General features: G+C 43.0%; 1 protein-coding gene across 3 annotated transcripts in view; it reads left to right on the top strand.

Moving 5' to 3' along the window:
* The window catches only part of GALC (galactosylceramidase), a 63,545-nt gene that overhangs the window by 33,536 nt on the left and 16,494 nt on the right, over nucleotides 1-13,515 (top strand). For 2 of the 3 annotated variants that reach the window (XM_063290190.1, XM_063290192.1), the window contains exons 7-8: nucleotides 9,433-9,563; nucleotides 12,870-13,025. In XM_063290190.1, coding sequence (XP_063146260.1) covers nucleotides 9,433-9,563; nucleotides 12,870-13,025 — 287 coding nt within the window. Of the gene's footprint in view, nucleotides 1-3,195; nucleotides 3,324-9,432; nucleotides 9,564-12,869; nucleotides 13,026-13,515 lie in introns of all 3 variants that reach the window. The other variant, XM_063290191.1, reaches the window with a different exon arrangement.

Below are 13,515 nucleotides of genomic sequence, written 5' to 3'. Positions count from 1 at the left end.
GAAGCCGGAGGGTGAGTCATCATAGAGGAAGACGCCCCAGGTGTTTATTACCTGTGGCATGTTCCGGCCCTCCAGACTTAAACCTATGCCCTGGACAGCAGACTCAGGGGCCCTGGCTTCCGGCTGCTGCTTAACGCCAGATCAGTGAACAAGGCCCCCCTCATATGTGACTTGATCACAGAGGAGGGAGCAGACCTGGGGTGTATTACCGAAACCTGGCTGAGCCCGGAAGGGGGTGTGGCTTTGTTGGAGATGTGCCCGGTTGAGTTTCAGGTGTGGCACCAGCCGAGATGCCGGAGGAGGGGTGGTAGTTGTCATCAGAGAGTCTCTAGTGGCCTTCAGGGGCGCTGCTCCACAAGTAGCTGGTTGTGAGACCCTGTTTTTCAAGTTGGGTGCCCGAGAGCAGTTGGGAATGTTGCTGCTCTACCAGCCTCCCTGCTGTGTAGCAACCTCTCTGCCTGAGCTGCTGGAGGTGGTCTCAGGGTTGGTGGTGGAGTTCCCCAGGCTTATGGTTCTGGGGGACTTCAATTTGCCATCCCTGGGGTGGGCCTCGGAGGCAGCTTGGGAGTTCATGGCCACCATGGCGGCCATGGGCCTGACTCAGATTATTCAGGACCCGACTTGAGACAGTGGCCTTACACCAGACTTAGTTTTCTTGTCAGAGCAGTGGCAATATGATCTGAGGGGACAGTTACATCTTTCCCTGTTGTCATGGTCAAATCACGCACTCGTGACCTTGGGATTCTCATAGGCCACCCCCCTTCGCACGGAGGCAGGACGATCGGTCCGGTCCTGGCGACTGATGGACCCAATGCGGTTTCAGAGGGAGCTGGGGGTTATACCCGAGGATCTGCTGCATGGTGCAGGGGAGGCCCTGGCTGCTGCCTGCAATAGGGAGACGGCCGGGGCCTTGGATAGGATTGCGCCTGTGCGGCCTCTCTCATCCTATTGAACCCGACACTCCCTGTGGTTCATGGAGGAGCTGAGGGTTCTGAAGAGGATTAAGAGATGCCTAGAGCGCTGCTGGAGAAAGACAAAGACCGAACCCGACCAGACACAAGCTAGAGCTGTGATTAAGGCCTACCTTGTGGTGGTAAGAGCGGCAAAATGTCCATATTTCTCCGCTCTTATTGCATCCGCAGAATGCTGCCCAGCAGCCCTGTTTAGGATCATCCAATCCCTATTGGGGAAAGGAGATCTGAAAAATCATCTACAGGACCGTGCTGAGGAATTTTCGGGGCATCTGCAGGATAAAATCGCTCAGATTCGTTCTACGTTGGACTCCAAGTGTGGGATGGAGTCTGGGGAGATGCCTGGGGAGCATACTTACCCAGTTATCTGGGAACAGTTTGATCCTGTTGGACCTGAGGAAGTGGACAACATCCTCCGGACTGTAAATGCTACCACCTGTCAATTAGACCCGTGTCCCTCCTGACTGGTGAAGGCAGCTTGGGAGGTGACGTGTGGTTGGGCCCAGTCAATGGTAAATACATCCTTGCGGGAGGGGGTGTTTCTGGCAGCCTTTAAGGAGGCGTTCGTACGCCCCCTCCTCAAGAAACCATCGCTGGGCCCTACCGTGCTGGATAATTTTCATCCAGTCTCCCACCTCCCCTGGTTGAGAAGAGGATCCTGGAGGAAGCAGATTATCTAGACCCCTTTCAGTCAGGTTTCAGGCTCAGATATGGGACAGAAACTGCATTGGTCACACTTATGGATGATCTCTGGCGGGAGCGGGATGGAGGAAGTGCATCCATCCTTGCTCTCAGTGGCTTTTGCTACCATTGGTCATGGTATCCCTTTGGGTCAGCTCAGGGAATTGGGGGTGGGTGGCGTAGTCTTAACACTGGTTTACCTCCTTCCTCTAGGGCTGGTCCCAGTCAGTGTTAATAGGGGAGGAGAGATTGGGCTCACGGCCCCTCCTTTGTGGGGTGCTGCAGGGGTCGGTACTCTCTCCTCTCCTTTTTAACATCTACATGAAACCGCTGGGTGAGATCATCTGTCTCCCCGGGATGAGGTATCATCAATATGCTGACGATACTCAGTTATACATCTCCATCCCAGGGGAAGTAAGCGATGCTGTGACTGCCCTCTCCAGGTGCCTGGGGGCTGTGGGGGCCTGGATGGGGGACAGCAGGCTTCAATAAGGTGGAGTGGCAGACCTGGTGCGTAACTTGGGGGTCCTCTTGGACTCATGACTCCTGCTCGAAGAGCAGGTGGCAGTCGTGGCCAGAAGGGCCTTTGCGCAACTTTGTGTTGTATGCCAGTTACACCCCTTCCTGGAGTGAGAGGCCCTCCGAATGGTCATCTCCTATATAGACTACTGTAATGCGCTCTACATGGGGCTACCCTTGAAGAGTATCTGGAAGCTACAGCTGGTCCAAAATGCAGCTGCGTGGGAGATTTTGGGTGCTCCAAGATCAGCACATATTACTCCATTGCTGCGCGAGCTGCACTGGGTGCCAGTTTGCTTCTGGGTCCAATCTAAGGTGTTATCACCTTTAAATGATTACATGGCATGGGTCCAGGTTACCTAAGGGACCGTCTCATCCCCGTTACATCAACCTGTCCCATCCGCTCATGCACAGAAAGCATGCTGCGGACCCCGTCTGCACAAGAATTCCATCTGGCGGGGTGCAGGAGGTGGGCCTTCTCTGCAGCAGCTCCCGCCCTTTGGAACACCCTTCCCCTGGAAGTGAGGCTAGCCTCCTCTCTTTTGGACTTCATGATTGAAGACCTGGCTTTGTCACCATGCCTGGAGTGGGGAGAGGAAGAGCCACGCTTGGGGTTGGTTGGCTCCCTAGTCCTGCCGAGGCCAGTCTTGCTCCCCTCTGGGTGGTATTAGATCTGCCATTACTTGGATCTCATTACATTTTATATTTATTTATTGATATTGATATTTATAGATTAATGATATTATTATGATTTTATCAAATTTTAAACTGTTTTATTGTGAACCGCCCAGAATCCTCCATATGAGGGAGATGGGCGGTGATAAAAATATGATTGATAGATAGATAGATAGATAAATAAATAAATAAATCCAGGCAAGCCAACATCATATGATTTTAGCTTTTTAACATTTCATTTTAGAACTAGATTATCTTGCCCTCTTGCTCCCTCTTTGTTCTTTTACGGTAATGTCATGCTCCTTAATTGATGAAAATTATACTTCAAGTAATATTATCTGTTACCAAGGTACTTCGCAAAACTTTGGACAGAGTGGGTTTAAAGACCATTGGCATCATTGCTGCGGATGGAAATTGGGACATTGCCAGTCAAATGCTAGTCGATCCTTATCTAAATGATGCTGTTGAGATAGTAGGGTAAGTGTGGAAATACAGAGGAACAGTGATACCTCTACTGTATTTGAAGCTTTGTATTAATTAGAATTTGGATGCAAGCTTGACTATTCTGCTCTTCTTAAGCATGGGCTATAGTACCATTCCTTTCCAGTTCTGCACCTGACACTGGGCAGCAGTTTACTTCCTGCTGACTATTGCTGTAGCTTAATATGATACCTACATCCTTCTGCTATCTTCTATAGCTTTTGGACTCTTCTTTGACATAGTATATTCTATAGGTGCTTCCCAAATAGTTACTTTCTCTCCTGTGAGTACCCTGCGAACCTAAGGCTTCATATCTTTAACAGAATTCTCAGTACCTTCGCTATGTGAGGATCCTTAAGAGAAACTTTGACAATTGGTGGCATAAAGTCTAAGAGTTATTGATATGCTGATATATATAGGATTGTGTGGAACGTTGGGGCTTCCGGTGAGGATTCATGATGAACTAGATGTCTCTGAAGGAGTGGGGATGGCTTTGGGGCGGAGATCGGTGGCTGAGCAGCAAATTCTGGCCACCGAGGTCTCTCTGGAAAAAGGAGAGATTGTGAGATTTCCCACTTGCACTCTGGACAGCTGCTCCTCATGAGTAGACTCAGGAACTGAGTTTTCTGCAGTCAGCTTGTGAGTTGAGTGGCTGGAAGTCAAGGGATTTCAATCAAACACACAACCATAATGTAGCCTAAATGGACATAAGATTCACATGAGCCTCATTTCTTAACCACTTTTGGATGACATTAATTTATAGCTAAAGAGAGATTTTCTGAGCAGCAGGATAAGAAAATTGCACATGATGAGTTATAATTTTTTCTGGATTACAAAGGAATAAAGAAAAAAGGGTTTTAAAGACTTAAAAGCTTGTGGCAAAAAGCTTAACAAGGAGTCAATGTAAGAAAGTTTAAAACAGATAAAGGGGACAGTTATTTTGAAATATTATTTTTTGGTAAAAGTGCTTTTGAACAAATTGGAAATAAATTAGACTAATGAACCAGACTTCCGTGGGAATGTTTTTTGTTTACTGTTAAAGAGTGTAGACAATTCGTGCATTTTACAAAACAAAAGATAAAGGTAATATGAGCCAGACTGTGATGCTGACTGTAACTATGGAAATGTTGACTATGATGCTACTGTAACTACGAGTGCCACTTGAGACAAAAGTATTAAGGGCACAGGAAAACAAAAGAGGAAAGAAAAGGGGAAGCTTGCCTTCTCTTTTTTCCTTGTTTGAGACACTTTTAGTTTTGGATTATAATATAATGGCAACCATGAGAAAAGCAGCAAGAATGGAGGGGGGGAGAGGATTGCTAGAGCAACCTGCAGAGAGAGGAATTACACCAGACTTGTTTCAGAAACTGAGCAACTGGGCAGTAAGTTAGCTGTATCACTTGATACTAAATTGACAGCTTTTGAAAAAAGAATGGACGAAAGACTTCAAAAGATGAAGGAGGAAATGAAAGAAGACGTTAAGAAGATGGAAAGCTCTGTAAAACAAATGTCTGGAGATGTAAACCAAATAATGACAAAGTGGAAATTTTGGAGAATAAGACAGAAGTTATAGACACACAGTTGGAAAGAGAATTTATTCTCTATATTCTCACTTCTTTGTTTTTATGGCTATCTAATGAGTAGTCTGATGCTAAGTTAAGTGTCCAGCATTAATTAACTCTTTGACTAAGCTAAAAACCATTAGACAGTAGCTACAGTTGGCTTAATGTAGATTCATCCAACAGTTATTGATCAGCGTAGGAAAGTTTCATATATACCCACAAGTGCCACTGTTCAGTGGATAAATTCTTTTAAAACATTTAAAATGGAACAATTTTTGATTTCTATTAAAAATGAGTTTTATGAGAAATGATGGCAAATTGTTAAATAATAATCACAAAATTTATATTTGAATGGACTAATGATGAAGATTGCTGTGGATCATGAAGTTTGTAGTTTAATTTTCTGCTCTTAAGAATTAAGAATAGAAACAGAAACTTAGAAACTTTAGTTGTGGGAATGCTTCTAAGGCTAAATCCAAATTCTGGCTATCTTGCCATTGGCTGCTTGTTTGTGATATTCAAGATTTCCTTACTCTCACCCTCATCTTATTTATTCTCCTTCCTAATGTTTTTTCTGCCAGAGATCATCTGGGAGAATGTTAATGATGACAGGGCTAGGAAAAATAAATGTATTCTATTAGATGCTTTAGTGAACTTGTCTTGGGAGCAAATTATATTGTAAAGCCATTGTAGTAGTTTGACTAATTTGAATTCAGTAGAGATAAATGTCAGCTGCTGCATTCTGTTGAGGCTTACCTGATCCAAGTTAAGTTTTAATGGAAAGCTCAGGATTTTTTTGGGATTAGACTAGGATCAGGGAAAGATAATAAGTTTTGGAGGCCAGCTATTGTACCATGGCTTGCCTGATCTAGATGCTTTCCAGCTCAGCAATGTAGCAGGTATTCCTAAGTGAACTTAATGGAGCCAGAAAGCATGCATCTGTCTGTCTGTCTGTCCGTCCATCCATATATCCATCCCTCCATCCCTCCATCCATTTTGGTGTAATGGTATAAGATGCTGGCCTAGAAACCAGGAGACTGTGAATTCTAGGTCTCTCTTAGGCATGAAAGCCAGCTGGGTGACTTTGGGCCAGTTACTCTCTCTCAGCCCAACCTGTCTCACATGGTCGTTGATGTGGGGAAAATAGGGGGCAGGGGTATTAGGTATATTCACCACATTGAATTGTCCAAATATATATATTAAAAAGGCAGAATAAAAATCTAATAATAATTATCTGTCTACCTGTCTACCTATCTACTTATCAACCTATCTACAGTACCTATCTACCTTGAAGAGAAGGTAAGGAGAAGGATGAACTATTTTGTACTGTTCTTCTTTCTCTCTCGTCCAAAGTAGAATGTATAAGAAGTCTCACCAGATCAGTGTTTAGGGAGTTGCTGAAGCTGGCACCACCTCTGTCAAACTCCCAAGTGGCAGTGCTATCATTGCCATTTGCAGCTGTTAGAATTATTGTGGCTAACAATTGTTCCCCCGTTCATGGGGCAGACATCACTGCCTCTAGATGGCAGGGTGACTCTCTTCTCATCTCCCAAAATGCAGTGCCCTCTTTGGCATTGCATTTGAGGAAAGTTAAAATAGCAACTTTTTCATTGGCAGTCTATATAGCTACTTGGTTCCCATCAAGACCAGCATTTGCTACTAAGTATGTATATCAGAAGAGCCTCGTGTGGCGCAGAGTGGTAGGCAGCAGTATTGCAGCCGAAAACTCTCCCCATGACCCGAGTTTGATCCCAGCGGAAGCTGGGTTCTTGGGTAGCCGGCTCAGGTCGACTCAGCTTTCCATCCTTCTGAGGTCAGTAAAATGAGCACCCAGCTTGCTGGGGAAGGTGACGACTGGGGAAGGCCATGGCAAACCACCCCGCTACAGTCTGCCAAGAAAACGTCACGAAAGCGGCGTCCCTCCAAAGGGTCAGACATGTTTCGGTGCTTGCACAGGAGACCTTTCACATCACATGTATATCTGAGAAGAAATGGGTGAATCTCAGTTGCAGCATCACCTTAGAGTGTCAAAATAATTATACTGAAGTAAGTAAACAGAGAACATCAGTAGTTTAAATTTTTGCCACCAAGCTTGTCAATGCTTAACATTGCTGTACTGTAATTTTCCCTGAATGTGAAGATGAGAATAAGGTTATTGTAGAGTTCAGATCCATCATTTATTTATTATTTTATTTATTTTATTTTCTATCCTGCCTTTATTATTTTTATAAATAACTCAAGGTGGCGAACATACCTAATACTCCTTCCTCCTCCTGTTTTCCCCACAACAACAACCATGTGAGGTGCACCACAAGGTTCTGATTCCTTGGTGTTCAGCGTCATGTTATTATTAACATAGAAACAACAAATGGCTAACAGGTGAGCTGAAATGAAGGCATAATTTGATTTGTTCTGTTTAACCACTGTTTAAACCATAGTGGATTAATAAGAGGGATATCTAAGAAAGATACATGTATTTGATGTTCATTTACCTTCTTCATAAAAAAAAGACAAAAACTTTGATGTACTTCACTATTTGTGTATATTGCAGACTTTACACTAGTAGAGAAACACCTTATATGTATACATGTGCAATTATAAAAAAATCTTGTCCAATTTTAAAATGCCAGTTTTCGTAAATACAATTGATTGGGTTTATACCATCTTTTTATTATGTAGACAAAGTACTTTTTTCCTGCTTAGAAGCCATTTCCTTTTCTAAAAGTTCTAAAATGCAGTAGGGTATTAAAAGTTTCTAGAATTCACCTGTTTCCATGTTATCTTAGCTGTTCTGTTTTTTAGAGTGTTATGTACCTTTTCTTGACCTTTACACTATCTCATTTGATTCCAGTATTTCAGTGTTTGTCAAGCCAAGTCTCAGATTCTTTTGTCATAGGCTATATGCACCTTATAAAGTTGGCTCAAATAGCAATTTTGTGGATAATCTCAGGTCCTGAGCCTTATTCTGGGTCTCTTCTGATAGCTTTGCAGAGAATTGGCAGTGTTTATTCAAAGATGGCTAATGGTCTTCAGTCAACTGGTGTACAAGAGTTAAGATGCTCTGTGATTTTTAATGATAATCGTTTCATAATCTGCATTGCAATTTGTTCTGCCAAGTGTCCAAGCAGTGATCAGGTGCTCAGGCAATTGGTTCTTTTAAATCCAGAGGCAATAAGCACACCAGTGGATACAGGGAGTTTAAGCTTTATTATTTAACTCTGTTTAACAGAGTTAAACAAACATAGTTTAGCCAGAAACATAGTTTAGCCAGATTAAACAGAACCATACACAGCATAATATAAAGAAAGAAAAATCATAACATACCAAGCAAGTTGAAACCCTACTGCCCATAGGCTGTCAGGACCTCCTTAATAAGGACAGTGGAAATACCCCAGGATGGCTCAATTTTCACAGCACCCAGCTCTCAGGTCTGTGCAGAAGCTCCCAAACTCAAAAGGCAATCCTCAGGTTTTTATAAAGTCTGGCCCTAAAGCCTCGTAACCCTGTTTCCATGGTGCTGAGGCTGCAGGATCTGACCTTGACTGGATAGTTCCCAGGGATTATGGGAACTATCCAAGACATAATCCAAGAGCCTGGGAAGCTATACAGATAAACTAGTGTTAACATAAACAATCTTGGGGTTTTCTCTTCTCACCCACATTTCAAACAGAAATAAAAAACAAGCCAGCTAAACATTTATGATGTTGAGGTTTTAAGGAGAATTTTATTGTAAACCTCCCAGAGTCCCCCTTTTGGGGAGAGATGGGTGGTAATAGAAATGTGAATAATAAATAAATAAATTAGCGTAACTCAAACTCTAAGCTTCTTCGTGTGAAGGAGAGAAATCAAAATATGTCACTTAAACTCCTCAAAATACAATGCTCTTCCATGTTGTCATTACACAATTTCATTGCAGAGCTTTGTTACACTGCTAAGTAACTACTGGTGGGGAAATTCAATTAATTTCTTTCATTGGCAGCATTGCTTCCATTAGTGGGAGAGAGAAGAAGTTATTTTCTCTTCCTCTGCCTCCACCCCACTCCCCGTGCATCCTTAGCATCTGTTCTGTGGGTTGGGAGCATCTTCTGGGATACATTCGGGAGAAGAACATTCTGTTGTGTGAGCAGACACTGGATCTTGCCCTGATTCGTTTATTCTACATGATCTTATCCTGGCATCTGAAAAGGCAGCTATTTGCCTACAAAAGACTTTTTAATCTTGCTGCAGGAGATATTCCTTGGTTATGTTTGGGGAATGAGGCCTGCCTCTTTGTTTCCCCTGTCTGTCCATGGAGTACTACTATGAGCTTTGTCCACTTGAAACTTTTAGAAATGAAGCAATTTACTGAAGACCATGGCATCTTGCTCTGTTTTTCCCTTTGGCTGCAGGTATTGTAACTTCACATTAATGCAGAGGTCATAAAGAGGGAAATACCTGTTTTATTTCTAGACTTCAGTTGAATAAACTGCACAATTTGGCATTTTAAATATTTATTTCTTACAAATGGGAAAAATGCTACCTTTTTTGTCTCTTTCTTTTGAAAGACTTTAAGATACACTTTGGATAAACAAGAGCTTCAGCGGGTGCAGATCATAGCCAGCGATGACCTCTGGGAACCAATATCCTTTTTCATGCTTGTTGACTCTGAGCTCCGTGAAGCAGTCGATATTATTGGGTAGGGCATCTTTTCAAAGCTGATTCTTTTCTCATAACCCCTTGTGGTCACCATGTGTAGGCAGCACATTTTTGAAAAAAAATCTTTCTGGAATATTAAATAGTAACAGTCTTTAGACTCATGAGCTTTCAAAGTGTCAAATGATGTGTGCAAATATGACTATACCCATGACATTCATTCATTCATTCATTCATTCATTCATTCATTCATTCATTCATTCATTCATTATTTTGTTTGATTTCTTGTCTTTTTGTCCATAGTGCTCTCAGTGCAGTTGTCAGGAACTGGCAATTTTGCATAGGAAAGTTCAAGGGAATGCTTCTGTTTTCTTTTTCAATCTTCTGTTTTACCACTCAGGCTGCTTATTCCCTTGAGATTCTTATATAGGTAGTCCTCAAGTTACGATGGCAGTTGGGACTGGGATTGCCACCACTAAGCAATGTGGGTGTAAAGAATGACATCACATGACTGCATCGCTTAGTGATGCCAATCCAGGCGGTCCCGGTTGTCGTCGTAACCCCACAAGTGAGAAGCAGTGGGAGTCCCAGGTAAGGAGTGCGGGGGTGCTACAGGGGGGTGGGGAGGCCCCATGTAGGCCATGTATGAGTTGGGGGAGGGGGGTGCTGCAGAGTAGTGTGAGCACAGGAAGGGCAGGGGGAAGGAGGGCATGGTGCGTGTGAGCAAAGGGGGGGCATGGTGCATGTGAATGAAGGGGGAAGGAGGGCATGGTGTGTGCAAGTGAAGGGGGATGGAGGGCATGGTGCGTATGAGCGAAGAAGGGAAGGGGGTATAGTGCATGTGAGTGAAGGGGAGAATGAGGGTGTGGTGTGTGCGAGTGAAGAAAGGCCAGGGGGGTTGGGGAGACTTACCTGAGTGACTTGTGACCTTCCTTGCCAGCTTCCCCATTGACTTTGCTTGTGGGAAGCCAGCAGGGAAGATAACAACTGGCAATCACATGACCGTGGGACACTGCAACCAGTCATGTGAGCTGGTTGCCAAGCACCTGAATTTTGTTCATGTGACTGCAGGGGCACTGCAATGGCTGGAACTTTGAGGACTGGTCGTTAAGTCCCTTCATTCAGCACTGTCATAACTTCGAAGAATTGCCAAACAAATGGATGTTAAGAGAGGACTACCTGTATTCATGAGATTTAACTTACTTAGTTTCCCATAGGAAAAGGTTTCCACAGAAAAAGGAAGGGATATTCTGCTGGTGTTAGAAGTGAAAAATTGAAAATCACCAGATGCACTCTGAGAAGGAGATCTGGAAGAGAGCTAGCTAGCTAGCTAGCTTGCTTGCTTATTTATTTATGGTTTTATGGTTTTATATTTTAATCTTGTTTTATTGTAAGCTCAGGGACGCGGTGGCGCTGCGGGTTAAACCGCTGAGCTGTCGATCGGAAGGTCGGCGGTTCGAAACCACACGGCGGGGTGAGCTCCCGTTGTTAATCCCAGCTCCTGCTCACCTAGCAGTTCGAAAACATGCAAATGTGAGTAGATCAATAGGTACCGCTTCAGCGGGAAGGTAACGGCGTTCCGAGTCGTCATGCTGGCCACATGACCCGGAAGTGTCTATGACAACGCCGGCTCCAAGGCTTAGAAACGGAGATGAGCACCGCCCCCTAGAGTCGGATTCGACTGGACTTTACGTCAAGGGAAACCTTTACCTTTACCTTTATTGTAAGCTGCCCAGAGTCCCCCCATTGGGGAGAGATGGGCGGTGAATAAACTTATAAATAAACTTATAAATAAATAAATAAATAATGATTATTTTCTATCCCACCTTTATTATTTTTATAAATAACTCAAGGTGGGGAACATACCTAATACTCCTTACTACTCCTATTTTCCCCACAACAACAACCCTGTGAGGTGAGTTGCGGTGAGAGAGAGGGACTGGCCCAAGGTCACCCAGCTGGCTTTCATGGCTAGGGTGGGATTAGAACTCTCAGATGCCTGGATTCTAGCCTGCTGCCTTAACCACTAGACCAAACTTCATGGAGATGTGTAATGGCTGGCATCTAGGATGGTGGTAGACAGTTTCTGGCTGTTGAAGATTGACTGTTGGTGTTAGGAAAATACATGGATGTCTGGTAATCCTAAAAGAGGCTAGGCAATGTTACTCTGCTAAAGCTGTGTTGTTTCTGGCATCTTGGTTTGAGGGGAGTTTTAAGCCTCCTGAAGCAAACAAGAGCAAGTCCAGGGAAAACCTGCCAAAGACCAGAGGAGGAAGAGGGTCTGCCTTTCACAGATGATCTCTGATGGAGGCTGAAGATGATGGAAGAAAATTGGTTTTACCAGCCTGAAAGTGGGGTGGGGGACAGCTGCCAGCTTTATTGACAAAGGAAAATCTTTAAGCCTTCTATTAATTCTAGATAGTAGAGGGCAGAGGGTAGAATAATTAGATATACCCATAGGGATATACATATTAGAGAGATTTATAGCTTACAGTATATCCATGAGATGGGTGGCCATATACATTTGATAAATATTATCCAAGAGTACAGTAAAAAAAATTAAGCTGCAAGGTCTTTTTAATCTTAAGCCATTAAGTGGGCAGCAGAAATGAGGGGGACAGGAGATTACTTTGCTTGTGAACAGTCTTGCTGAGGAATGTGGCTGGAAAATGAAAGTAATTGTTGTGCATCTCTAAATTATTTTGCATCTCTACATTTCAGAAGGAATTTAGACTCCTGTTTTAAGATACATAAATAAAAAGCACTGTGACCATAGACATTTATGTCTCTGAATTCTGCTCTGAAATAATAAGAGAATGCTGGCATATTGGTAAATAAGTGGAACCCCAGAAGTCCTTATTTAAAATTCTGTCTTCACTTTGATCTCACTAGACAATCACAAAGAAAACTGAGGCTAAGACTTGCCAACTGCAATCCAGGGATTATCATATTGATTTACCTTTCAGGATTTTTCAAAGATTTCTGAGTTTTAAAATGCTGTATACATGCTGAGCATTCGTATTGTAAATGGTAGCCTTTTAGTGCTATTGCTGAATTCATGGATGAACTGTTTTGTTTTCTATGTCATGGCTTTACTATTGCTGTAAATGTGAAAGCTAAGGGGAATAGATGGGATCAAAAAGATTGCTGGAGTGTCCCTGGAAGAGCTATGAGATACTCTTTGAAACAAATTGAGATAGTGCACATTTGTCCATATAGCCATCAAAAGTTGAAGCCCTGAATAATACCGCTATAAGAAAAGACACCACACCTTACATACTTTCCTAGAATGTTATTTAATTAAATGCATATGCATTAGAGTTAAAATGCATACTTTTTTTCTGTCTAGGGCTCACTACCCAGGAACAGAAACAGTAAAAGCAGCCCAATTAACTCTAAAGAAACTCTGGTCTTCTGAAGATTACAGTACTTTCAACAATGAAGTGGGTGCTGGTTGCTGGGCTCGAATCCTGAACCAGAATTATGTAAATGGGAACATGACTGCGTATGTGTCAGCATGCTTGGTGGTATAAAAGTCTATTTTATGACAATATATATGCATGACTATAATACTGTGAAAGCCTTGCTTCACTCTTGGCAGTGGCAATTGGGTCAATAATTTTAACAAATGAAATCACTATGTGCATGAAACTTGGACCAACTAATTTTTTTCTAAAGCTGAAGTAACCATAACAAGAGCATTTATTTTGCAGATACGCTGTTTCCCCTTGTAAGTGTGTTTCCTAATAAATGACTTGAGATACACTCATGTTATGCTTGAGTATATATAGTAGCTCTTCTGCTGAATTTAAATAGGTTGATTTTTGTTAAACCATTTATTTGTATAAACATCTGTGAAGCCCCTCCCTTCTACTTTTTGCGCTATTGCCATCAGCTAAAGAGTCTCAGAAGAGAGTGAAAGGCAGGCAGATAAATACCACACCAAACTTAGTCTGTGTCAGCATTTCCAGCTTTGGCAACCATCTCTCTCCCTC

Source organism: Candoia aspera, chromosome 1, assembly GCF_035149785.1.
Source record: "Candoia aspera isolate rCanAsp1 chromosome 1, rCanAsp1.hap2, whole genome shotgun sequence".
NCBI classification, from domain to species: Eukaryota; Metazoa; Chordata; class Lepidosauria; order Squamata; family Boidae; genus Candoia; species Candoia aspera.
The sequence above is the reverse complement of the archived record's forward strand: the minus strand, read 5'-3'. Positions and strand labels throughout refer to the sequence as shown.